The following is a 27,801-nucleotide window of genomic DNA, read 5'->3' on the forward strand; positions in this document are numbered from 1 at the left end:
GCCTCCACGACTCTTAGCATAGCGATTAAAATAAGTAATAATTTCAAGGTAGTGACAAAGTAAAACCTCTATTTTCAGTGTCTATAACCCCCGGGTCTACCCACATATTGATATACGATGATTTTTGCGTTTAGTAAAACACGTTAAAATTATAACATATTTTATTTGAAGCCTTTACAAATAAATCTTAGTTGAGCATCGCATTTAATGTCGTTCCAGGCATAACTGCCATCATTTTGGTACAGAATTTCCACGCAGGGTTCTTTGCCTCCAGCATTATCCGGCTGATGCGGCGCAAATTTTCTGTATACGAGTGGCTGGCCGGTGTTAAGCCAAACGAAGTCCACGCCATCGGCACCCCATCTGGTTCCACTTAACCAGAATCCGTTCCACGGTCCGGCTGGAAATGTTCATTAACTCATAGAGTATATTTTAAAACTCTAGAAAAATATTTACGTTGTTTGTGGACCGTGTTCAAGTACTTCTCGACCGCGGCTTCTTCTGCGGCCGAGTCGATGTTTAACAGCTCCATACCAAGTTCGCGACATAAAACGTAAGCTCTCAAGAAGGACGTCTTGGTGGTGCCGGCAAAGTATTTCACAGTTTTGGGTGTCGGATTGAAACCTTAAAAACATAGTTAGAGAATACAGTTTCATGATATAAGGAAATAATTAGTTTTTAATTTTAAATTTTCAATTGCATTTCCTATATAAAATAATACAAATCGCTTTAGTCTGAAAAAGTAAGTTTACTTATATTAAAACATAGGGCGTACAAAATACCTTTAATTTTTTTTTTGTAGATTATTCAAATTATTATCCTTCATTATTTACCTTTCTTAATACTTACAGCTAATACTTTAGTCTTTTTAGCCTTCTCGTAATGACTCAACAAGGGGAATAAGTCCTAACCAGGCCAGGTCAAAAATATCTGGCCACTTATATGACCCTCTACTGCCTATGACTATTGTGAGTGAAGCAGGCGATTCAAAATTGGTCTGAATTCATCAATAGAAAGGGCGATATATTCAATCATGACAGTGTTAGACCACTTATATCTTTAGTGGCTCGTGAAAAACTGAGAGAAATCCGTTGAGCAGTGTTGGTACTTCAACAGTATACATGATTTGTATTTTTCTTGGTTTCTACAAAACTATCTTATTGGTATAAGTTATTGGTCTAAGGATACAAAATCATTTTAAGATATTATTGTTGACTGAAGTCGAAACTCGCGATATAGAGTTTTAAATATAAGATAATTTCGCGTTATTTGGCTAGTGTCTTTTCTTCTGTTGGTTCGATTAGTGGAAGAGACTTATTTGTACACCTAAATACTTATATATAACATGAGTTGGGTTGGTCTGTTTTTGCTCTCAGTGACACTTTATATCGCCGTCCAACTGCTAGCCTTTTCTTTCATTATTCAAGCATTGGCATCATTGAGGCAATTGGTACAAAAACGGCGACATATCGCACAAGCTGGCAACTATTCAGACAATGTACAAATCTATTGTAAGAAGAACTGAAGCTGTATAAGGTACAAATGGTGCTTTAACATCTTATTAGTAAATAAAATAATATATATATATATATTTATATTAATTTAAAAATAATTAATTAATTAAACATTTAATTATTAATTGCTGAATATGAAATATTGAACTTACTTGGCAACGAGTAGTTCAGGCATTCTTCAGAGGATAACACTTGGTAAAGATTATATTGACAAACATTGTAGTCAGTTCGTACCTGATTCCCTAAAATTTGTACGAATAGTAGTTTTAGTTGTTTTAAAATAATATATAAAAATTATGAATTAAATTGAGATATTTTTGTATAGTGAATTTATATATTGCTTTAGTTTACAATAAAACTCAAAATAGTCTTTAAAAAATGTTCTATCCCATTTTTTGGAGAGCATTTCATGTCAAACAAGCAACACGTCTCTTGAGTATCTGCAGAGTGAATTCATCTTTGGATAACATTAAAAAAATGCTTTTTTGACTTAATGGCAAAACTAAAACTTAATGGCACACTGTATAATGGAATATAGCGTAATTTAAATTCCTAAATAGCTCACCCAGTTCAAGGATCATTGCCCGAATTGATGATGTCGGCTCTTTAATCACAGATTTCTGAGTAATCTGCACTGACAGAGAATTACTTCCTTACCAAACCATATAAAAATTTCGATATTGCTTGGGACTCAATAGCAAAGTCTGAACTCATTTCAGAAATATGACATTCTATTGAAGGACGTAAATAAGTCTGGTACAGGAGTTCAATATTTGTTTCATATAACAATTTATATTGCCTGTTTCTTATAGAATTATATATTCTCAGAGTTAAATACAAAAATAGTTTTAAATTTAAGGGTCAATTGAAAAGTCCCCGGCTTACCATAGTAAAACACATTTTTTTGGCAAAATTAGTTTTTTTATTCAACATAATTCCCTTCAAGGGTGATACACTGATTATAGCGACCCTCCAACTTTTCGATAACATTTTTATAGTACAATTTGACCTTTGCTTCAAAATAGGCCTCAGTTTCGGCGATCACCTCTTCATTCGACGAAAATTCCTTCCCAATTCCTTGAAATCTGAGATCAGGAGATATTCGGGCCAGATCTGGAGAATACGGTGGATGAGGAAGCAATTCAAAGCCCAATTTATGGATTTTTGAAATCGTTTTCACTGACTTTGTCACCTGCATTGTCTTGGTGAAGCAGAACTTTCTATTTTTTCAAATTCGGCCGTTTTTTTGGCGATTTCGTCCTTCAAACGGTCCCGTAACGCTATGTAATAGTCGCTGTTGATAGTCCTTTCTTTTCCAAGGTAGTCAATGGAAATGATTCCATGCGCATCCAAAAATACAGACACTATAACCTTGTCAGCCGACTGTTGCGTTTTCCCACGCTTTAGAGCGGGTTCACCGTGTGCAGTCCATTCGGATGACTGTCGATTGGACTTCGGAGTGAAATGATGGAGCCATGTTTCATCCATTCTCACATATCGACACAAAAACTTAGGTTTATTACGCTTGATCATCTTCAAACACTGCTCCGAATCATCAACTCGTCGTTCTTTTTGGTCAAAAGTGAGCTCGCGCGGCATCCACTTTGCATAGAGCTTTCTCATACCCAAATATTCGTGAATAATATGATGTACACGTTCAGTTGATATCTATAGAGTGTCTGTTATATCATTCAGTTTCAATTTATGGTCATTCAAAATCATTCAATCAATGAATCAGTTGATTTTTTTAATGTTTTCGTCGGTAACAACCTCTTTTGGACGTCCACTGCGTTCACAAAATGCTATAATTCACAAACTAATGATCCGACAGCTGTAGAATTTGTATACGCATTTTTTGAGGGTTAGGGCTATTATGGATATGGGTTTAGCGCCATCTATGTATCGGGCCGGGGACTTTTCAATTGACCTGTTAAGTGCGAATGTTATGGTAAAACTTCGGTAAGACCAACAAAGATGAGTTGACAACCATTGTCCCATCAAGGAAGGACTCTTCTCTCTTGTAATATCTCTACACAAGAGGCTTATACAAATGAACTTAAGAGATTATTCATCGAACTGGGAGACTTTGATTTTTTTCTCATTGCAAGAACCCTGTATTCGTCCTCCATATCGCCATGAAATGTTGTGTTCAGCCTGTTAAAGTTATTTTGTTAAATTCAAAGATCCGGCCAGCCATCAACGTCTTCAACTGAAGTTATTATCGGTAAAGCGAAGGAAATGTTGAATGAAACTAAAATTCCCGGAAAAAGGCTATAATTTTATAAAAAAAAACTCTTGCATTTTGCTTAGCAACTGTCATAGCATCAGGTCTTTTAGTTATGAACGCTTCTTTCTTTAGGAAACCATAATATTGTATGTCGAAGGGTTCTTAATTGTACATAAGACTCTTATTTTTATTTGATTTCTATGCGTGAATAGTCTCCAACACATGTTGGGGAGACTTTCAAAATATTTTAAATCAAAATTAATTCACAGTTTAATTACTAATACAATGACATGACTAATATAAAATTGAGGTATATTTAATTTACAAAATAAAATTTTGTTTATTGTAATACTTACTTTCAGAAGCTAATGCAGTTGCACAAAAGCACACCATAAAATATATTTTAAGATTATAAGACATTTTATCGAGAAAAACTGGGACAATACAATAATAATATCGTATTTGGTAAATAGTTTATATAGTCCGTACAAGGTCACCGACTCACTGAGGCCACCACTGTCAATATCGAGAGATTAAAACTGCGAGAAGCACCAACATCGTATTTATAAGAATCGTTTTTAAGAGTGGGATTTTTGTTAATGGTAATTCCCACTTTTCTCATCACTATATCTTCTAAGTAAATTATGTAGAAAATATTTTCCTAGCAGATAATCCCTTACGCACATTCTTGTAATTGTTAATCATAAATAACTTTTATTTATTAATTATTTTCGATATGCTTAGTACAATCTTAATTTACAAGTAATTTGTTACTATTGTTGTTGTACTTGCATTAATATACAAGCAAGGCGTGTACGAGGGTAATACATAAGTATGTATTTCCCAAATTAGAATAAAACTAATCTATTTAAGCTAAAGTTAAAAATACACTTATACACTAAACAAGTTCGTGTGGTTTGGTTCCCTTCAATCTTCTGATTTCCTGCATGTTGTCCAGTAGCTTTATTGCTGTGATTTAGCAACGTTGTTTCATGTTTTAGGGCAAAATCTTGGAGCACTTCGTGTATCTATTTTATTTGGAGATCATGGTGCAGCTCTTCATTGATTAAGTGGAGATAAGCATTGGTAATTAATTGTAGAATTTTGTTTTGGGTGCGTTGGATTACCAGTTAGTTTGATGTTTTAGTGCAACCCAATATTTACACCGAATAGGCCAAAATAGGCCTCATCATTGACTGATAAATCAATCTCTGCTTTTAGATCAAGTTATCTTCCGACTAATTTGCTCTGCTTATTATCTCACATGATGTTTCTAGTTTAACCTATTATCGAGATACATTTCAAGGTATTTAGCTGATTTTGCTTGAAGTATCGGGTATCCGTCAAGTGATAAGTTTTGTTTTCGTCATTTCGCCGCAACACAAAATTAACATGGACAGATTTGGAGCTATTAAGCTGTATTTTCTAGTCTCTAGTCCATTTGTAGATCTTGTTGACCGCTACATGTACTTGTTCTATAGCCTTAGACCGAGATACATCTTTTGCTATGATAACTGTGCCGTCAGCAAATCTTCCAAGTACTGTTTCTTTTGTTTCTAGGATATTAACAGTATAGAGCAGATATAGAAATAGTCCCAAAACACTACCGTATGGAACTCCAGCCGAAATAGGTAGGTGTTGAAAATGCCCCTTCATGTGAGACTCTAAATTTTCTTTCGAAAAGACATGATTCCTGTGGTCGACAGTAATTCCGTGGTAGCAATTTGCTCATTTTATAGATTAATCACAAATACCATACCCGGTCAAAAGATTGTGAGACATCCATGAATATTGCTGGGTAGTATTTATTTTCTTCGAATGCCTTTTCTACAACCGCTGTTATTCTGTGCACCTGGTCGATCGTCAAATGGTGATTCTGAAATCCAAACTGATATTTCTACAAATGGTTTAATGCGTTTTAAAAGCAGTTCCTCAAATAATTTTGATATCGCATGTAGCAGCGAAATAGGTCTGTAAGATCCAACTTGTTTCCAACAAACGGCAGTTTGTAAGGTTTTTTAAGCATAATTATTCGAGCAACTTTAAGACATTCCGGAACGTCGTTCAGTCTCAAATAGGCATTGAATATATATATCAACATGATTATTGTTTTCGTGCTAGCTCCTTTAATAACCCAGGTGAAGTATCATCAGTTTCAGGAGCCTTTTTAGGATTGAGGTTGTTGTCAATTTCTGTGGCAACTTCTATTTGAGAAATCCGATTTACAGCTACATTGAAATGATAAACAAGATTTATATCTATTGTAGATTCCATATCATTCGGCTGAAATACGTTAGCTAAATGTTCTGCGAATAATTCAGCTTTTTCATCGTTGCATCGAACCAATTCATTATGATTATTTTTAACAGGCGGTACTCTAATAATTCGTCTTTTAAATCTCCGAGTTGCTGTCCATAGCGAGTGATCCTGGTCTGCTTCCGGGCTTAATTAATTTAGATACTTTACAAAGCAACTCTGTTTATATTCTTTAATCTTCTGATTTGTCTGATTACTAATTCTATTAAATATTGTTTTGTCTTCAACATTTCTCGGTCTGTGCCATACTCTTCTAGCTTTTCATCTATCTTTAACCAATTCCTTAATTTGGATGGCGTAATTTATCTTATATTCTGATTTCTCTCTTGATGATGGGATAAACAATAACGTAAATATCAGAAGTAGGTTTATATTAGGTATTTGCGTAGACTCTGATATTTTTTACCTTTAAAATGCAAAAGGCCACTTAGTGAGAAATTGTAATTGGTATAATATTCATATTAATCAGACTATTAAACATTTATTCATTGATTATAATCTTTCAAAAGAATGTGTACTAATCAAGTTATGCTACATGGATCTGGACAAGAGGAGTCAGAAGGCGGGAGAACTCACAAATGGCTTTCCGTTCAAGCTGCAACGATGCATTCTTTGGCATTGCCAATAGTGCTGAAAAGCAACCGAACATATATCCAAAGAAAGATAGTGTGATATGAATTCCGGATTGGAAAAGAGTACGGAACTATCATTGTATGTCAAATAAAACGCATTGATTCGTGTTACATGTATTTTTGGCGTCACATGGCGTGTATTAATAACAAATAGGATTTTTAATGTACATTAAAAAATTAATATGAATATATCTCGAACATTAGTAAACATATTCTCAAAACAAACTTCTTCAAATTATTTATATAAATTACTATATACTATAGAACAGCGTTAATTATATCGTAACAAATCATTGATTTAAATTTGACATATTGAACCTATTAGGCCTCATTTATAATTTACAAAACACTAAACAACTTTAATTTTTTTTCTGCTTTGATAAAAATATTTTGATAACAACAATCTTCTTCGAAGCATTTATATAGATTAATATACCATAGAATAGCATTAGTTATGTGATAACAAATAATTAGTTTAACTTTGGCATCCAAGGCCTTATACGGGAACCTTTTCCGCCCTTTTTATAATTTTGAGAACATTACACTATTACAAACAGCTTTTGTGACCAAAATACTGAAAATAAATTAATAAAATATAAATCACAGAAAGTGTGTATGCCTAATCGTGCTGGAATTCACTTGTATCATATCAAAGATCGTTTGTTTATAGTCCAAGATTCACTCGACACCAGATTAACAAATCTGACAAAAGAATATTTAAAAGCTGATAATTCTTTAACGAATGTAGGTTATTAGATGTCGGAACAATGGACATAACGACAAACAAAACTCACTAATATAATAAATTTTTCTAACGAATTTGGATTAATAATAAATACTTTGTTTGAAACAAAGAATTTAGTTTATCAGAATCAAAATAACTAAAATAACTTAACTCAATATATGATTATACGGAACGCAAATAAATAAATGTTTTTTCTTCTAAATTTCGTAGCTTATTTGGAACCTAGAAAAAATAGAAAAAGTCTACTTTCTGAAAACCTTTATTATTTCTTGCTAACAATATATTTTTGGTAAATAATAATAACGTTAGACTATTATAGGATATTTTTCCATTAGTTGACGTGATTAGTCATATTGTCAGCCTTTACGTAATGACGTAAGTCTGATGTTGACGGATTCCTGGACTATTGGAATCATGGTTAAATGGCACATATCGAAGTGTATTAGGAACAGGTAGCGGGATCACCACATGAGAATTTGACAGCAAGCAAACGTATTCGGTTAAAGTGTTTCCGCCGATCACTTTCAGTCAAATACAGTGGCCCAGCACGCCAGAACATTTAAAACAAAACCTTCAACCTTGGAATTGCATTCCTTAGGTTTGGTCAGTCCACATCTCTCCCGCGACATCTTGTACGGCAGTTCTTTCAGATCCTTTTTCTTTTTCTTCCTTTGTCTTATGTAGTCCAAGATCTCGTCCGTCTCTTTCTCGCTCAGTATTCCCATACGGTCAGGTCCCTTATGTTCGTCTATTGTTCGAGCAAGGAAATCTTTTTCTGACATCAGTCCATACCTAAAAATATAAAATAATTATTATACAGGTCTATATACTGAAATAGTTAAAAATCCTGTAGAAATTAGTAAGCTAATTCCTAAGCGCTTCTAAGAGTGTGTAAAAAATAGGTGGAAAACCAGGTGGATCTGGGACCGAACAATTCACTTGAGATAAGGAGGGAGTTCAGACGCCAAGAGCTAGACGAAATAAGTTAGCATTTCATCCCCTTAAAAGACCTCCAATGGTGTAAATAAGCAGACAGATATATATCAAGAATACCCTCCCTAGAAATAATGACTAATCAGGCTGCGAAAAGTACAGTTAAGTCAGCCTATTTTTTCAGTAAAAGGTACTCAAGGGAAGGTAATGGGGGAAAAATACGAAGTATTCATCTAATTAACCATGAGTCTAATATATATATTATATATCTAATACACACAAATCAAACAGTTTTCACAGAATATGTATATATATATACAGGTAATACTTATTTGGTAATATTTATTGGAAATACATTAATAAAAGGGCACGAAAGGCAAACTTAATGGAATGTCTGTATGAAGAATTTAACATCAAAATAGAAGGCTTTCTTTTAATGAGAATATAGAAGACAGAAAAAGTATTTAAAGTTTCATAAAAAAACACATAATTTAACAACTGCTCGATTCATTTAAAAGGCATAGCAAAACCAACGAATATTGATTTTAACATCAGCAAATGTGGAAATATGCAGCAGTTAGAATGAAACTAATTACATAATTTGCATAGATGGAAGACCTATAACAAATAGAAGAAACTATGAATTATTAAAAATAAATTTGATATATTTTACAGACGTTTTGAAGTTTTGAAAAATCAATAATTAATTTCATAATTGTAAGTAACTACATTGGTTTAATATACTTTTCAAAATTGTTTCATTCATATATTCTCTATTTTGATACAAAAACGTATATTAGTTCATTTATTATTCCATATGTATAATCGATAAAAGAGCCCATTACTAATATGCAGGAAAAGAAGAAGGATAACTGGTAGATGCCCTGTAGTAGTTTATCTGGATCGGCTGTTCAACAGATATCAACTTTTACCACTTCAAAAATGTTTAAAAATATCAATGGTATCTATATAGTCTATGACCTTACTGCGATTGCGGACTTCCCAAATGGACAAGTTAAAAATATTTTAACAAACCACTTGACGGTTAACTTGAAAAATAACTAATATTAATCTTGGGTATTTTAAAACATAATCGTACGGCAGGTTTTGATTCGTTTCATCCCGTTTTTTATGAGGCTTGTTCTAAGTCCATTATCAAGTCCACGACTTTACTCTTCTGAGATGTATGTGGCACTATTCTTGTTCGTTATTCTTAAAAAGAGTAAAATAATTGGTTAACATTATTTAGATATGATATTAACAGAGATAGACTTATACCACAAAATATTATACCACTGATCTGATAAAATTCTGTAACTCCTGTTCAGGGTTTGAAAAAGCTTACTCAACAATGAAATAAATTAAAGTTGATGTACCACAAGACGGAATAATCGAGGCCAAATCTTTACCTACTATACACATGCGATACAACACCATGCTGATAACACGGCGATAGTTCCTAGTGGAGTTAATAATAATAAATAGAAAACTGGAACACCCTGCTACCAATATAAATAACTGCAATCGGAGTAAGAGTCAGATTGGAATACTAAATCTCCAAAATGTCAGAAATTTTTAATTGTCATAAACTAATTGAAAATACGGGTATAATATTATAATAATACATTTTATTAATGATTTATACTAGTATAAGAATTTTAATAATCTCGTACTATGTTTAAAAACCATAAAACAAATTAAAGATATTATTAGCACTAACAGATATAGTGTGTCCAAAGTTTCTTAGAACATACGTCATCAAGTTGTTTAATATATTGCCTGCCGCAATTTGTAAATTAGTTTTAAAAGCAGACAATATTTTCCTTCCCATTTTATTCTAGTTAAAAGCAGGCACAATGCTGTCTGATAAGTTGGAACGTGTAACCGAAAACAATAGTGGTAAGAAGTTATAAACCGGCAATCGTTATTTTAATAAAAACCGTCCTCATATGAAGTAGGTGATAAATCAAGATCAGCTTGATGTTAACTCTATCAGAAATTAAATATATGAAATATATAAAAAAAGTGAGTAATTTTTGAATACAAACATAATTTCATATAATTATTTGAAAGGAAACAGTCTGAAAAATATCGAAGAGGTCAAATGGATTTTCCGGATAATTGCTTTTAAAAGAATATTAAAAAAAAATTAATAATTAATTATGATAAAATGAAGATTACTTCAATTTATGTATCTATATGAGACATGGATAATTCAGAATGAGACCAATATACCCAACGGTCACTTATCGCATCATGATAATAAAGATAGTGTTATGACAACAAAAGTTGATGTAAAAAGATAAATGTTGGAATAACATTCGATTAGATTTTAGTAGTCATAACATTTATTAATAGTTAATTGTAGATATATTGTACTTCGGGCTGGAAACAGGAATGGTTAATAACATCTTCAGTTTGGATGAACTCGATAAGACTCATTGAAGAAGAAATTGACAAATGATGGAATTGTGAACAAATGTTAGATAGATTGAAAATTAACAGCTTACTTATTTACTTGAATGAAATTTTCTCATTATGATATATATGCTGCCAATTTCTAAGACAGGTTGATGAGAATGGAAACAAGCAAAGGTGAGTGTATAATTAATAAATGGTAACTGTAGAAAATCTTAATGTAGAGTATAAACCATTTATGTGCGCAGATATGTGTGCAATTGTGTAGAATATACATGAGTATTTGGTTAAAATGTGTCAGGAGAGAAAGAATAGTATCTCTTTTGCAGATATGGCAAATGCATTAAGGAGAATGCAGTGATTAAATCTAGTTTTATCAAGAAAAAATTATTTAGGTATTAACAGAACAAACGAAGGAGGAATACAGTGATATCATAATATAAACTATCAAGATATCAAGGAAACACTGTACCGAAGACGTACCGATACAAGAACTAAGCCTAAAAGGTATGTTCTCTAATGTTCTCTTATGAAAGAAAAATATATTACTTAGATATACAATTGTTAATTAAGCGGATTAGGCTTTCAGAGGATACAAACATAACTACAAATGCGCCTAAAAAACACTAGAAAATTTAGATGACGTATGTACAAAATAACTTTGGATGGACTATATATTCTTTATTATAATATTATATTATAATTATATAACCTTTCTCTATTTATTATAAAAAAAACTTAGTAAATTAATATTCGATAATATATTCTGTTCAGAGTTTTTATGCATTTTATTTGAATTTATAATTGTTTTGTTATAGAATCGTTAGTTATTAATTATAATGTATATATTGATAACTTACCTAGTGGCATATACCAGATCTTTTAAAATCGATTTTACGTTTGTGTTATCGCAATCGCTTCCTTTTACTTCACATTGCTTCCGACACCATCGCATTATAGCACTGTAAACAACAAGCTCGCTTGACACCACCAGTTTGTCATTGAAAGCGATCTGGTGTAAGTCGTTGTAGTGTAAATCTTCTACCTCCTTCTTTTTAAGCACGTAGTCTCCATTACTCTCCACGACTAATAGGCATTTGTCCCGAAGCTGATATAAAGGAACGACCATCTGTCAAAAAATTAACAAAATGTTTGTAATCAACTCGATAATCGATGTTATAGTTCATGGTTATATATTTTAGTATAAAAATTTGAAAAAAGTATATTTTTAAGATTTTTTCAAAGCTTAACCTTTTAAGAATATGTCCTTAAGAAGATCTCGGAACGGTTAATATGATATACCAAGTTCTACTGAACCGATGGACTTGACATTTGGGGTGAGCCTTCTCTATACATACTTCTATCGTGCACGTATTTTTATATCAGACGGTAAAAATCCAAATTTTGTTTCAGGTAACCGATTATGACTTCTATTATACTGTTTCATAAAGCAACTAAGTCCACTGGAATCTAAACGCCGAAAATTATAAATGAAACGTTAAGGAAAATTCTCAATAGTTTTTAACGTATGAAATATCGAGATTTAAAAGAAGAGTATACATACAAATCATATAGGTATATCTTTCAGCAAGTAATCAATAAGTAGTCACGTCATTAAACGTTGAAATCGACGGTAATGGCCGTTTATTGTATTTGTTTACAACTTAAGAAGAGTTGCAATAAGGATAAGTTAATAAATATGAAAAAAAATTAACATACAAGTGTCATACTTAAAAAGAAATATTAAAAAACATTTAAAAAATTGATGTAATAGGCAAGCTAGAATTTGAATGTCTTACTAAAATACTATAAATACTTTAGAAGTTGCAAAAAGTGACAAGAGAAGAGAGAAATAATAAAACACAAAATAATGTATGTAAAAATGGTGTGTTAAATACAAGAAAAAATGTTTACTGTTATTTTAAAGATGATTGATTGAGTTTAATTGTAAGTGTAATTGATCAATTGAGTATATATCTAAATAAATATGATAACAATATAATTTTTTGAATTGATATGGGGTGTGGTAGAGAACTACTACTACTAGTACCATCAACGGAGGCCGAGAACGATATACAAGATTTATACAAGAACTATTTATGTGAAATACAGAAGAAGAGATTGACAAATGATGCTAAATATATTGAACATTAACAGTAACGACTCAATTTAAACGACTCCCCGGACTGTCACATAGATGGCGCTACTACAATTAAAACAATATGTTTTTGCTAACCCTCAAAAGATGCGTGTATAAATTTGACAGCTGTTGGATCATTACTTTGTGAATTATAGTATTTTAAGTGAAGCAACTTTTGTTATTGTGAAAAACATGGATAAAAGGAATTTCGTGTGTTAATAAAATATTGCAAGGGAAAAAAATACAGTTGAAGCAAAAACTTCGCTTGATGCCGAGTTTCTGGACACTGCCCTAGAAAAATCAACTATCAAGGATTGGTATGCTAAGTTTAGACGTGGTGAATGATGAAATGAAGACGGTGAACGCAGTGGACGCCCAAAAGAGGTTGTTACCGACGAAAACCGACAACAAAATGATTTCGAATGACCGTAAATTGAAACTGAATGAAATAACAGACACTCTAAATATATCAACTGACCATGTACATAAATCATTCACGCATATTTGGGTATGAGAAAGCTCTGTGCAAAGTGGGTGCCGCGCGAGCTTACTTATGATCAAAAACAACCACAAGTTGATGATTCGAAGCAGTGTTTGAAGATGATCAAGCGTAATAAACCCGAGTTTTTGTGTCGATATGTGACAATAGATGAAATATGGCTCCATTATTTCTCTCCGAAGTCCAATCGACAGTTATCAGAGTGGACTGCACACGATAAACCCGCTCCAAAGCGCAGGAAAACACAACAGTCGACTGGCAATTTATGGCGTCTGTATTTTGGGATGCGCATGGAATAATTTTCATTGACTACCTTGAAAAAAGAAGGACCATCAACAGCTTCACCAAGATAATGCACCGTGTCAAAAATCCATGAATTGGGCTTCGAATTGCATTCTCATCTATCGTATTCTCCAGATCTGGCCCCCAGCGACTATTTACTGTTCTCAGATCTTAAAAGAAATGAAGAAACTTTTCAATTGACTTTTTATAGTTATTTATTTGAATAGTGACTCAGAAAATGACAGTAGCTGAATGAAACATTCGGGATGTAGGATTATAATCCAACGCTGATGAAAATGGGTACAACTAAAGGTATCTATAATAAATGTATAAATAATCAATGTCGGATAAGTGTAGAAATCGTATTATAGAGTGTGAAATAAGTGTGATTTAAGTAAATAGATAAGTGTGTAATTGTTCAAAATATACATGAGCATTTCGTTAGAATGTATCAGGATGGATTGAATACTAACTGTTCTACAGAGATGGCAAATCCATTAGGGAGAATGGATGATGTGATTAATGGATGCAGTGATTAAGTTTAAATTTATGAAAAAAATTATACGCAGGTAGTAATAGAATAAACTAAGGATAATTACAATAAAGTCAAACTGAATTGACAAGGAAATATAAAAGGGAAACACAATAAGGAAGAAAACAAGAACTAAACATAAGGCTCTTGAAGGATTACTTAGATCTACAAATGTTAATTAAATTGATTAGAGAGTTCACACGTTCGTGTGATGTGGAGAAGAATTCAATATAAATATAATAGAACGACTCTATATAAAAACTATTGCGGCTGTATAATTAACTCTAGTTTAAGTTATTCGATAATACATGTATTAGATGTACTATAATGTTAAAATAAATTATACTTGATAACATTCTCTTAGTTTCATTATTTTATTTACATTAATATTTTGTTATGCCACAGTTAAAAAGTAAAAGACAAATTTGTTTAGAAGAAGTAGAGCTCCAAAGTACTTACCCAGTTATCATTGCATTCCTCGTAACTCTCGACCAAAGGAGGTGCCGAAGGCTCGAAATCCGAAGGTTCATTGTCGGTGCGAAATACTCTTTTATTTATTTTGTTCATCACGTTTAACGCATTGTCCTTATCTATTTGATTATACAATTGATCTATGTGACTTTTCGCCAAGGGCGCGTTACGATTTCTTAGTGCCGTGTCCATTAGTTCCAGATTGACTTGAGGATTCGATGATTTCAGTGGGTCTGCCATCATTCCCCTGAAATTAAAAATATTTTCGATATTAACGACTATGTTGTTTTAACTAAATACGGCTAATTAAATGTAAGTATTATTTATACTGAGATTTAAATAAGGTTGGTATTATCTAATCAGAATTCGAACAATTCTATTGTTTGTATTTATCAAATTGATTATTGGTGAAAAGGTGATGTGAAGATTGATGCAAGTTTCTAAAAAGATTGTTTTAAATATTGTCAATTACATATTGTGTAATTACAGTTTATAAATATTCGGTCAATTATCGGGAATGTTATTGAAAAACCTTAAAGCTTTTTTCTGATATATTTATGCCAGATCCGTTGAAGATGAAGAAGATGATCTGTAACTTAGCGCTGCTGCAGTGATGTTCTATCAAAATGTAAGATTAAAGTCTGACATGTTAGCAGGGGTTCATTTATTATAAGACACTAACTGACCCGAATTATATTAAAAACATAATTTGTAATTTAAAGATTTTTGCAAAAATCCCAGCACAACACAAATAAAAGCAAAAATAAGTAATTCGCTCTTAAAAATTATAACATGGTATTCAAATGATATAAATCAACGGCTCTGGGAACTAGAACTATTTCTAAGAACAAATCACATATATTTAGCTAACACATCGGAGACTTACGATGTCTACTGGATACTACACCCCAGCTAACGTGCTCGAGGCAGAACAGCTCTACTTATTAAACAAAATATACAGCATTTCTACTAACATCTACTAACACTGATCACACTTCAGAAAAGCCTAATCTTACTACCAAATTTACTAACTGGTATAAGTTTAGACTTATAAAACAGGAACAAATCACTTTAAATGTAAAACTCAAAAGTATAGTCGATCTTCAGCATTAAACCCGAAATATAATTAAACAAATTCGGTCAGCTGCAAGAGAAGCTACCCCAATATCAAGAGAGTAATCGGGATATAGGTTAAATGAACTCCTTGGAATGAGGAAATTAATAAAAGAAAGACGAAAAGCTGAAAGAAATTATCTGGACAAAACAATATTTAACAGAATTGGTAATCAGATAAATGCTGGTCATATATTGTAAGACAATAACTAGCCCGACAGACGTTGTCCTGCCTGAGTAATGGATATTCAGCTCGAACTAATATAAATAATTGTGAAAAATATTTCAAAAACGTAAACGTTTTTATTGTACTGCTTTTTAATACACAACGCTGAACACGGGGACAGGCCATATGAAAGACATGAATCTTCATGATTGATGACACCTAGCAATTTATTTATCAACATTCCAAATGCACTGGAAATTGCAACCGCTTAAAATCGAATTGCTTCTCATTTGAAATCATAGGGATGCGTGAATTTCAAACACGTGGAACTGGCAATGTTTGTCAAAAATATCCTGCAAATAGTATTCTTCGAAAAGTTGCGAGTTGAAGTTTCATTAGTTCGCATGATTAACGACAACGTGAGTACTGAGTGATCTGTTCGACCAACAACGTAGCTGCAATACCTGATGAAGCAAATTCATTATAGAAGATGATCAAAATATTTCTAAACGTGCATTAATAAATATTAAAAGTTACTTTCTTCAGTCTTCATTCTTAGTCATTTAAGTATATATATATATATATATATATATATATATATATATATATATATATATATATATATATATATATATATATATATATATATATATATATATATATATTCAAGTGATAAGAAGAAGAATAAAAAAGTGATAAATAACTTTTGGTGATAACAATAGAAAATATTTCATTAATATTGAATGAAGAGTATACGATTTACATAAATTATATTTAATATATTATAGAATGTAATTAAAAAAACATATTGATTGCATTTCAATAAAACTAAAAAATCGATATTTCCCGAAGATGGAAATCTCTCAAACCTAAGTATTCATGAAACATCAATATCTATCAGAACAATAACCATTACTGTATGGTCCTCAAACCATCAATAGCAAGTAGTCCAACCATTCGAAAATGATTTAACGTTTTCTCAAGATATTGTAGGCTATTATGAACATATGAAGTCTGTGGGCTACTAAGAACGAACTAAGTACGTATTAAACCAATAGTTACACCACCAAATGAAGAGAAAGACATGTATTATAATAAAGAAAGTTTATATTCAAGGAAGTTTTTTAATCCGCATGCTCTTAAGTATATAACATTTATTGATATTCCATTAGAAATTAGTTCATAGTAAATTTAATCTTTTAAAGTTTAAAATAATTCAAACTACACGCGATAGACAAAATAATATGAATCTTGTTGCATGTGGGTATTGCTGGCATGTTACTTACTCAGCTTACATGGCAAGTCTTGTAGGTTATATTTCAGTGTATTGTATACTTTGTTCTGCGAAATGGTAAAATATCATCGGCACAGATCATCTCAAAACAAGTCTACGACCCGCACTACCTTCTTCCTACAGTCAAGTATGGGGGATGTTCCGTTATGATTTGAACAGCAATGTCCTGATATACAACTGATGCTCCTATTCACATCCTTGACCGGATTACTGTGAACGAATAACTACACAGTCTCAATTATAAATCTCTGACTATGATTAGCTACAGCCAAAAAGATTCAGTCTTGATTTGGTGATATCATTAAATATTTCCACTGAAGAACACAAACTCCAGGCCGGACCAGGGCTTTAGAGCAGAAGATGAGGAGTAGATTTCCATCTACAACATCATTGAAGCAACTGGTGGATGTGAGGTTACAAGAATGGGACAACATTCCGCCAAGAATTGCATTTGTTTTAAAAGCAAATGGTAGTCAACATCTTATTAATAAATAAATAATGTTTATTTGTCAGTTGCGTTCTTATTTTTATATGTCAAAATATGATATCATATCATATCATATCATCATATCCTTTTGTTCACCCAACATCGATTAATATAAAAACAAAATTCCTTCGCCAGTTTGTCAAGTATCATTATTTCATAACTGGTCAATTGACAAGTCCCGGTATACCATAGTAAAATAATTTTTTTTGGCAAAATTAGTTTTTTTTTATTCAACATAATTCCCTTCAAGGGTGATACACTGATTATAGCGACCCTCCAACTTTTCGATACCATTTCTGTAGTACGATTTGTTCTTTGCTTCAAAATATGCCTCAGTTCCGGCGATCACCTTCATTCGACGAAAATTTCTTCCCAGCGAGCATTCTTTTAAGATCTGAGAACATGAAATAGCCGCTGGTGATACTGGAGAATACGTTAAATGAGGAAGCAATTCGAAGCTCAATTCATGGACTTTTGCCATCGTTTTCACTGACTTGTGACATGGTGCATTGTCTTGGTGAAGCCGTACTTTCTTTTTCTTCAAATGCGGCCGTTTGTCGGCGATTTCGTCCTTCAAGAGGTTCAATAACGCTATGTAATAGTCGATGTTGATGGTCCTTCTTTATTCAAGGTAGTCAATGAAAATTATTCCATGCGCATCCCAAAATACAGACGCTATAACCTTGCCAGCAGACTGTTGCGTTTTCCCACACTTTGGAGCGGGTTCATCGTGTGACTGTTGGTTGGACTTCGGAGTTAAATGATGGAGCCATGTTTCATCCATTGTCACATGTCGAAGTAAAAACTCGGGTTTATTACGGTTGATCATCTTCAAACACTGCTCCGAATTATCAACTCGTCGTTGTTTTTGTTCAAAAGTGAGCTGGCCAAGGACCCACTTTGGACATAGCTTTCTCATACTCAAATATTTGTGACTGAAATGATGTACACGTTCAGTATATATTTTTAGATTGTCTGCTATTTCATTCAAAATCATTTTGTGGATTTTCTAAATATTTTCGTCGGTAACAACCTCTTTTGGGCGTCCACTGCGTTCACCGTCTTCGGTGCTCATTTCACCACGTCTAAACTTAGCATACTTGATGGTTGATTTTCCTGGCGCAGTGTCCGGAAACTCGGCATCAAGCCAAGTTTTTGCTTCAATTGTATTTTCCCTTCAAAAATCAATGTTTTATCAACATGCGAAATTCTTTTTTTTTTCATAACAAAAGTTTGTTTCACTTTAAATGCTATAATTCACAAACTAATGATCCGACCCCTGTCAAATTTATACACGCATCTTTTGAGGGTTAGGGCTAACTAAAAAACACATGGATTTACTTCTAGTAGCGCCATCTATGTGTCAGGCCGGGGACTTTTCAATTGACTTGTTATATTTCAGGTAAGTCATATAATATTATTTTAAGTGGAAATTAATTAATATCATAACTACTTATTAAAAAAATTAATTCAATTACCTAAAATGTATTATGACAGAAAATCATAATATTAAAAAAAATACGAGGGCCGATTTAAAATTGCTGAAAAAAATAAAAAGCATTCTATTAATTTGAAAAATACCTAGAGATTCCTCTATATGCATCCTCCATAATGGATTTGGTATCTGCAGGTTGACTAGGTGACGGGCTATTCAACATAGTTGCCTCTTCGTCGTAATCTTGGTTTGTTACTTGTACCATTCTGCTATAGGGTCTGAAATAATATCGAAATAAAATACGGATTTATATGTTATATATACAGTATATAACGACAAATTAAAATAATTTATAGAGAAGCCGAACTTTTATTAGTTAGATGGAAAAAGTACCGAAACTGTTATCTACTATTATAACATCACTACATAGTATAAAACAAAGTCGCCTTTTCTGTCCCTATATCCCTATGTGCGCTTAAATCTTTAAAACTACGCAACGGATTTTGATGCGGTTTTTTTCAATAGATAGAGTGATTCAAGAGGAAGGTTTATATGTATAATACATGCATAATATACTAAGGCAACATTGCTAATTTTAGAGGTTTCTAACGTGATGTCGTAAATTAACCTATTTTTTTAGGCTTATTTAGCAATTAGCAAAAACGCTGCCTAACCCTACGAGTTAGATCAAATTAATGTACTACAGTATTGTACACCATAAAAAGGTCTACAAAAAAGTCCGCGATGGTATATGTTTATCTTTTAGGGATAACCCACATTAACCATTTTTATTGTTTACTTTTTACGTGAGAAAATGGCTTATTTACGAAGCTATTTTAAGCAATACGGCATTAATCCTTATCGAATTAAGTACCTTAAATACAGTGTGCAATTAATGTAGATCAATATGGTTCCTTACAGCATGTAAACTAAAGAAATATTTTCGGAGATATTACAAATTTAAAATTTGCGTTTAAAAATGTGTAATGTAATAAAAATTGTATGAATTTAGATATTCCAAAGATAGCAGGAAATCTTCATAGTAAGTATAGGGGAAGAGGAATTGTTTTACTCCAAATTTAATGCGTGCAGGCCAAGGGCAGTAATGAATGAACCAAAAATACTGGATCGATTTTAATCATGTTTTCATTGAGTGACATAGGCATATATATTTTATGCCCGTGCAAAGTCGGAGCGGGCCGCTATGTTTTTATATACAACGTTCATATTTTTTCTGTAGTGTATTTAATTTAGTATCAGCATTGCACCCGTGCGAAGCCGGGGCGGGTCGCTAGTAATCTAATATATATCTTTTTTACATTTTTGCCATACCTATTACACGGTAGTTAGAACTTTGATGAATCATTGATACTTAAAATAGCTTCATAAGTGGGTTGAATCATTTTATCATCAAAATATCAAAAACGAAATCTAAAGACTTGAAGGGTACAGAAAAAAATTTACGCCCAAAAGACAAAAGATATAATCATTAAATTAATTAAATGATTTTACATGAAAGCAGAAAACGCTTTATTATATCAATGGAATGTGTTCTATATTTCTTAAATTATTTTTTCTATATGTTAAAGTAATTTCTGCTTCCTTAGATATATAAAAGTTCAAAATGGAAGAAAACATAAATAAAGTATGTATGCAAATTTGCATTAAATTAGTTATCTGAATAAAATATTTGGAATGTGTCGACTGGCTCAGATGTAATTCTATATGGAGGTCCAATTTTCGGTTATATTTTGATTGTTGATATTAGTTCTGCGAATATGGTTTTCCGAGTTGTCAATTGTCTTTTGCTTATAATGTAGGAGATAGTTTACATATCTTCACAGGAAATAGTCAGCAGTGTTAACTTATTATAATAGTATGCCCATTCACTTATTTCCAAAAAGTGTAGTTCTAGGATTATAAGGCTGGAATAAAATTTATTATTTTCCAATGATTTCTGCTCTAACTCAGAAATGGTTTTTAAAAGTAAACAATTAAGAGTATATTTTACATGAAGGTTTGTTTTTTGACCTAAATGTAGAAGAATATTGCTTAATGAATATGTTATCCTTAACTGCAATTTAAATAATAAGGCAATTACATTTCTACATTGATAATTGATAGTTCATCGAAAAAATATTAAAAAATAAGAACTCCTCAACCTTAACCATTCGAAAAGATAAATATGGTTCCAAGTTTAATATGGGAATCAGCAGTTTTTCTCAGCAGAATTTTCAAAAACAATTTGAAGATGTACAAATATGTTTCATATATAACATATATAACAAATATGTTCAAAAGTGTTTATATAGTGATTTCTCTGTACCTTCATGCAGCTTCTTCAACACCTAGTTTAGTTAAAATTTTCAATTATATTTTATGCCGGAACTGTCCATATTTTTAATTTTAATTAATCTACTAGGACATCATCAACGGAATATTGTAATAAAATAATGATAATTAAAAAGAAAAAGTCAATAGATTTCAAAAAGCCATTTTAAATACGTTCTCATATTATGTATAAAATTAGATCATTTTTCATTAGTGTGGAGCGAAGGGCAAATAATTTATATTATAATATCGTACATAACAGAATACATTACAGAACAAAAATATCAATATTTACCCATTTAAAATTATAAGATTGAAATAAAAGTTAATAAAACATTTTTCGAATTTGTTAAACCTAAAAATTGTCTTAATGGGTGTTCCAATACAGAATTTTGATTACTTCTTATTAAAATATATTTTTCATATTTTCAACGCTTAATCCTTTAAAGAATGTAGTAAATGAAGAACGAAGTAATGTAGGTCTCGATTAAATAACTTTTCGAGACAATTGGCATAATATATCAAGTTCTACTGAACCAGTTTACTTGAAATTCTATCCTATTAAAACCAAACAATTTTTTTTCACCAAATTACGACAGATCCCATTAAGGAAATATTCTTAGAGGATTCAGTTTTGAAAATATGAAAAAATCAAGTTACGTAAATTATTTTCAGAAGGTAAATGTCAACATGGTGTTACAACTAACAACATATTTGACTTCTTAAATATGATTGTTTGAATTTAAAGTGCTATCATTCTAAGAAACACGTTTGTTGCGTATTATCTTACTTGTATGGATATTTAAATATGTATACATTGCATTTCCTAAAATAATTATGATTAGTTACAATTATCACTAGAAATCCCCGCGCATATTCACGGCGTTGGACTTGTATCTTGTTTTACCTAATTCTAGTAAAGCGATTTATTTAAAATTTGCCGTGAGCCTTCCGTATATATTCTTGTATCGTATTAAAGCATCAAAAAAGTTAAACAATTTTTTTTCGCCAAATTAAGGCTGTTCTTCTTAACGACGTAGTATTCTTAGAGAGTTGATCTTTGAAAATATGAAAAAATAGATTTTCTTAAAGTTTTAGTCTAGAATACCCCATTAATTTACTTATTTCAAATTATTTTCAGTGGGTAAATATTAATATTAGGTTATAAATTAAGTTTCTATAAATAAAACATATTTAACTTCCAGCATATTACATATGATTTTGTTTGAATTTAAGACTATCCTTCTAAAAAACATGCTTGTTTCGTATTATTTAACATTTATACGGATATTTAAATATGTTTACATTGCATTTCCTAAAATAATCATGATTACTGTCCAATTATCACCACATATCCCGTTTTAACTGTTCACAACGTTGGTCTTTTATCTTGTTATATTTTATTATAGTGACATTGCCAGTGCATTATTACGTGTCGGCCTAATGTTCTTTTATCCAACGCGATAAATCTAAATGAACTCTAGCTAGCGAGGATCGCAGAGAAAAACGTATTGCAGAAATGTTGGATAACGACTAATCAATCAATAATCTGTCGTGTAAAAAAGGATAGGAAGAGAAGGGCTAGTATAGGCAGTACTATAGGTAAAATAAGGTATTGGAAATTGCGAATAGAACTTTATTAAACATTAAATTATTATGCTAAAATTTTTAATTTTAATGTTACGCTATATATAGATTATTTTCGTTATTTAACAACTGATGTTATTAACGGAACAGGTTTATAAACTTCGTGTTTTGGGATCTATATGACCTATTACACTATTCGATAAAAAATGAATGCCCTTATGAGTCAATTTTTATGAATTTTGAGTTAAGACAACTAAAAATCACAGAGTAACATTTTTTAACTGTAAATCTTGTGACATACTATAAATGAGAGATTTTTATTGAATAAATGTCGTTAAATAAAGGAAAATAGATGGTAAATATTTACACAATTTAAAGCGTAATTCTTTCACTAAGGAAAATATTATGCCGCCACAAACGCAACAAATATTGTTAACAGTATATTCAGGTTTTCGGATTCATATTTCTGGGTCCTGTTGATGTTGATGTTAACATTCCAAGATATTTTTCACCTTTTACAAAAAAAAAACTATGAAATTCGCCATTACAGCAATACTATCACCGTTACATCGTCTACAACCATCAAAGAGGTATATTATTTATGTTTTTATAGTACCGATTCTAACTTCCACAAAACTGAAAATGTATAAAGTAGAAAAAATATAATTTGACTAATCAATACCTTCTGAAGAAGTTACTTTTTTTTCCGAAATGTTCGTAATTAGGCAGTTAACAAACTACATTAAAAATACTATAGATTGTGAATATGAAATGTCGATTTTATAGAAAATGAAAATTTTAGATTTCTATGAACAAAGTAAATTAGACAGTGTAACACAGTAAAAAAGCATAAAAAATTAAATCAATAAAAACAGGATATTTTAAACATTATAATTAGCAGATTTTCTAATAGGAAATCAACGATAAACTTTTCTCTTATGAGCATTCACACAAATATATGAACATTTGTTCTTTGCATTTCCGATAAAATGGTTATAAACCCAAAGGTAGAAGAGAATTTCTTAAAAGATACGCAATTCCTAATTGTAATTTAAATAGTGTTCCATTCAAGTCGACACCGATAATTCGAAATGCATTTGATCATTCATTTGATCACTACATTCACAGATCGTTTGCCTTAACCTATCGAAAAAAAACGAGAAATCGAGAAATGTATTGTATTGTATAAAAATATTGAAAATAAAAGTATTGTTAGAATTTTCAAAAAGAATTATGTACAATATTTAATTTATTAATTTACTGACTATTATTTTTGACTATTCTAGTACGGCATTTAGATTTTTTTATTGACTAATATGCGACTGTAGTAGTTACTTAAGTATTCCTTACTTAAGAAACCTGCGAGTATATTACCAGCAATTGTGGAAATCTCATAACAAGAAAGCAAACAATTATAATTATAAAATAGACACAAAACTAGATGCCATTGAATACAATCTGATAAACTATAACAATTTCATGAATCAAAATTTTCGAGGAAAACTATTTTGATAATATTTAGATAAAAATATTATCACATGGTGAATATATTAGCAAACATATTACTGTTAGAATTATTACCGAATAGTCAAATTTTCTACATTATAGTACAGTAATTAAAACTAATATAAAAACTAATATAAACTTTATTGTAGAAAAAATTAGTATAACATAAATTTAGCAAAAATAAAATTCAGGCAATTTTATCGGTCAGGAAATTTTGAGGATAACTACGTTTATAAAAATGAAATTGATATTTATACAAAAATATCGCCAGATAGATTTTTCGCAGATGTGCATGTATTCCTGTGAACTGACACAGTAAATAAAAGCTGAACTTCAAACAGAATTAGAAGTAACTACAGATAAAATGCTTTTCTCGAGAGCTTCATAGCAGTGCCAAGAAATTTTCTTAATTCATTAGTGAATGATGTTATATATTGATTTTTTATTAACTAAACCAATTATGTACAACCAACAAAACCCAAATGCCCGTGTTTTAAATAATTTACTATTTATAATATATTAAATTTAAATAATTAATTATCTGAACTGACTATTATTGTTTTGTCTGATCGTTATAGTACGGAATTATTTTTTTTATTGAGTGAAACCTGCGAGTTTATTACAAATATTGTGGAAACTTCATAATAAGAAAGCAGAAATGTATAATTACAAAATACACATAAAACTAGATAAAATTGAACACAATTCTGATAAAATATAATAACTCTATAATTTAAAATTTCCGAGGAAAATTATTTCGATAATTACAAAAGTAATATTTGAATAAAAATATTATCACATAGTGAATATTTTAGCAAACATACATGAAAATATGTAGATAGTGTTATAATAAAGGAGATTTAGTTCCATTTTCAATGTTGATATTAAAATATACCATAATATATTATTTTACTGATAGTTTGCCTGTATAATTGATTAGTCAGATTTTCTCCATCATAGTACAGTAATTAAAACTACTGCACCAACAATAAAATATGGAGACAATTTTATTAGAAAACATGACCCAAAACATTATTACAATATAAATTTTGCATAAAATATGTGGTTCAATGTTCTAAAATCGAAAATTCAAAAACTCAGGCAATTTTATGACTCAGGGAATTCTAAAGAAAACTGTATTTATAATAATAAAATTAATAATTGTACAAAAACACCATCGCGGATTTTTAGCAGATGTGCATGCTTTCCTGTGAACTGACACAATAAATAGAAGCTGAACTTCAAACAGAATTAGAAGTAACTACAGATAAAATGCTTTTCTTGAGAGCTTCATAGCAGTGCCAAGAAATTTTCTTAATTCATTAGTGAATGATGTTATATATTGATTTTTTATTAATTAAAACAATTATGTACAACCAACAGAACCCAATCATTATTGTCTTGTCTGATCGTTGTAGTATGGCATTTTGATGTTTTATTGAGTGAAAATGCGACCGTAATAGTTCCGCTTACTTGAAAAACCTGCGAGTTTATTACAAATATTGTGGAAACTTCATAATAAGAAAGCAGAAGTTTATAATTATACAAAATAATAAATTATAACAACTTTATGATTATGAAAACTTCCGAGGAAAATAATTTTAATAATTACAAAAGTAATTTTTGCTTACAAGTATTATCACATAGTGAATATTTTAGCGAATATACTAGAAAATATGTAAATAGTGTTATAATAAAGGAGATTTAGCTTAATTTTTCTAACAATGTTGATTTTAAATCTGTCGTGATATATTATTCTAGTGACAGTTTGTCTATATGACTGAATAGTCAGACATTCTCTAGCGTAGAACTATAGCTAAAACTACTGCACCAATAGCAGAATGTGGAGATAATTTTATTACAAAAGAACACAGAATTTTTTTTAGAGTAAATTTTGCAGAAATAAAATATGTGGTGCAATGTTATTCCAGAACATTGAATCAAAATGTCAGGCAATGTGCAAGGAAGGAAAATCTGACGAAAAATATATTTATAATCATGAAATTGATATTTTAACAAAACCATCGTCAAACAGATTTGCCGCACGTATTATAACTAACCCAGTAAATAAAAGCCGAACTGACTAAAATAAACTGAAACGCAAACAGTAAACACCGCACTAGTTCGATACAAAACACTTAATGGATCCCGCAAAATAAAACTGTTTATGCGCGCCGAGGTGCCTAGGAACGGTAACCGGCCGCACCGCGGACTGGACGTTATCCAGAGGAAAACTGGAATATCAAACGGTCCATTAATCTTGGATCTCGTAAAAGTCGCGGGAATGCGGACTCGGCTAAATATATATTCCTGGATATTGTCGAGGTGTTGTGAAATGGACCGCGCAAGTTGACCACGCTAAAATTAGGTGGATGTTTCATGTGGACGAAGGTGAAATCCGATGACGTCAACATACATGGAATCGCTGCATTTCTATTTCGGATGTAAGCGTCGTCGTGATTTATATGTCGAAATTCCGGCGAGAATTTCCTGCTTGCAACAGAATCAGAAAAAGGAGATGGTACTTAATTTATAAACATATCTCATTCTTGAAATACTCTCGCTTCTGTTGTAAATTAGCCGGGTGTAATTCTTTATTTGAGTCCATAAGAGAAACTGTATAAAGACAGTTTTGTTGATCTTCATTCCTGTGTCTCTCTGAATGTCTCTTTCCAATTCTCTTTCTTTATCCAGCCCAATTATTTCTATGTTCCATCTCTCCGACTAATATCAATTTTCGATTTCGTTACACGCATTCCTAACACAGGGGCTGAAAAGTCCCGGGCGTAACAAAGAAAACGCGTTTCTTATTCAAAATTGGCTTTATTCATCAATATAATTTCAATCAAGAGCCACACAATGATTCCAGCGCCGCTCTAACATTTCCATGCCACTTTTGTAGAACGATTTATCTTTTGCCTCAGAATAGGCCTGGCACCAGTTGCTGTCCACTCAGATGACGATCGGTTTGATTCTAGAGTGAAGTGATAGATCCATGTTTAAACAACATATTTTATTGCAGTAGTGCAGTATTTTACTGATGTGTATTACAGGTACTCATATTGTAAATCTAAACATTTTAAAACCAAATAATTAATCAAAGGTGATGAGTTATTAATTAAACACTGTTACTAATAAAGGAAATCTCTCTCCAATCTCTGAACTCATTATCA

The 27,801-nt window shown here is 31.3% G+C and overlaps 2 protein-coding genes across 10 annotated transcripts in view; both read right to left on the reverse strand.

Annotated features, from left to right (window-relative positions):
• Positions 1 to 143: 143 nt before the first annotated feature.
• On the reverse strand, positions 144 to 4,279 carry LOC143204073 (C-type lectin mosGCTL-1). Of its 2 annotated transcripts, XM_076416527.1 has the most exons (4): positions 4,098 to 4,278; positions 1,667 to 1,756; positions 457 to 624; positions 144 to 400 (listed from the first exon to the last, which is right to left on the reverse strand). In XM_076416527.1, exons 1-4 carry the CDS (start codon positions 4,159 to 4,161, stop codon positions 162 to 164), a joined length of 561 nt encoding a protein of 186 aa, XP_076272642.1. In that variant the 5' UTR covers positions 4,162 to 4,278; the 3' UTR covers positions 144 to 161. The 2 variants fall into 2 exon arrangements, with proteins under 2 accessions (XP_076272642.1, XP_076272643.1); XM_076416528.1 differs by lacking the exon at positions 1,667 to 1,756 and having other exon boundaries at positions 4,098 to 4,279.
• Positions 4,280 to 6,794: 2,515 nt separating this feature from the next.
• The window catches only part of axed (BTB/POZ domain-containing protein axundead), a 91,917-nt gene continuing 70,910 nt past the window's right edge, over positions 6,795 to 27,801 (reverse strand). For 6 of the 8 annotated variants that reach the window (XM_076416507.1, XM_076416506.1, XM_076416504.1 and 3 more), the window contains exons 2-5: positions 19,351 to 19,482; positions 14,698 to 14,956; positions 11,646 to 11,914; positions 6,795 to 8,226 (exon numbers count right to left, since the gene is read on the reverse strand). In XM_076416507.1, coding sequence (XP_076272622.1) covers positions 7,959 to 8,226; positions 11,646 to 11,914; positions 14,698 to 14,956; positions 19,351 to 19,469 — 915 coding nt within the window. In that variant the 5' untranslated portion in view covers positions 19,470 to 19,482 and the 3' untranslated portion in view covers positions 6,795 to 7,958. Of the gene's footprint in view, positions 8,227 to 11,645; positions 11,915 to 14,697; positions 14,957 to 19,350; positions 19,483 to 26,688; positions 26,865 to 27,801 lie in introns of those variants that run through there. The other 2 variants (XM_076416508.1, XM_076416511.1) reach the window with 2 other exon arrangements.

This window comes from Rhynchophorus ferrugineus, unplaced genomic scaffold (assembly GCF_030347505.1).
Source record: "Rhynchophorus ferrugineus isolate W39M unplaced genomic scaffold, kcgeb_rfMv2 rfM10, whole genome shotgun sequence".
Lineage (NCBI taxonomy): Eukaryota > Metazoa > Arthropoda > Insecta > Coleoptera > Curculionidae > Rhynchophorus > Rhynchophorus ferrugineus.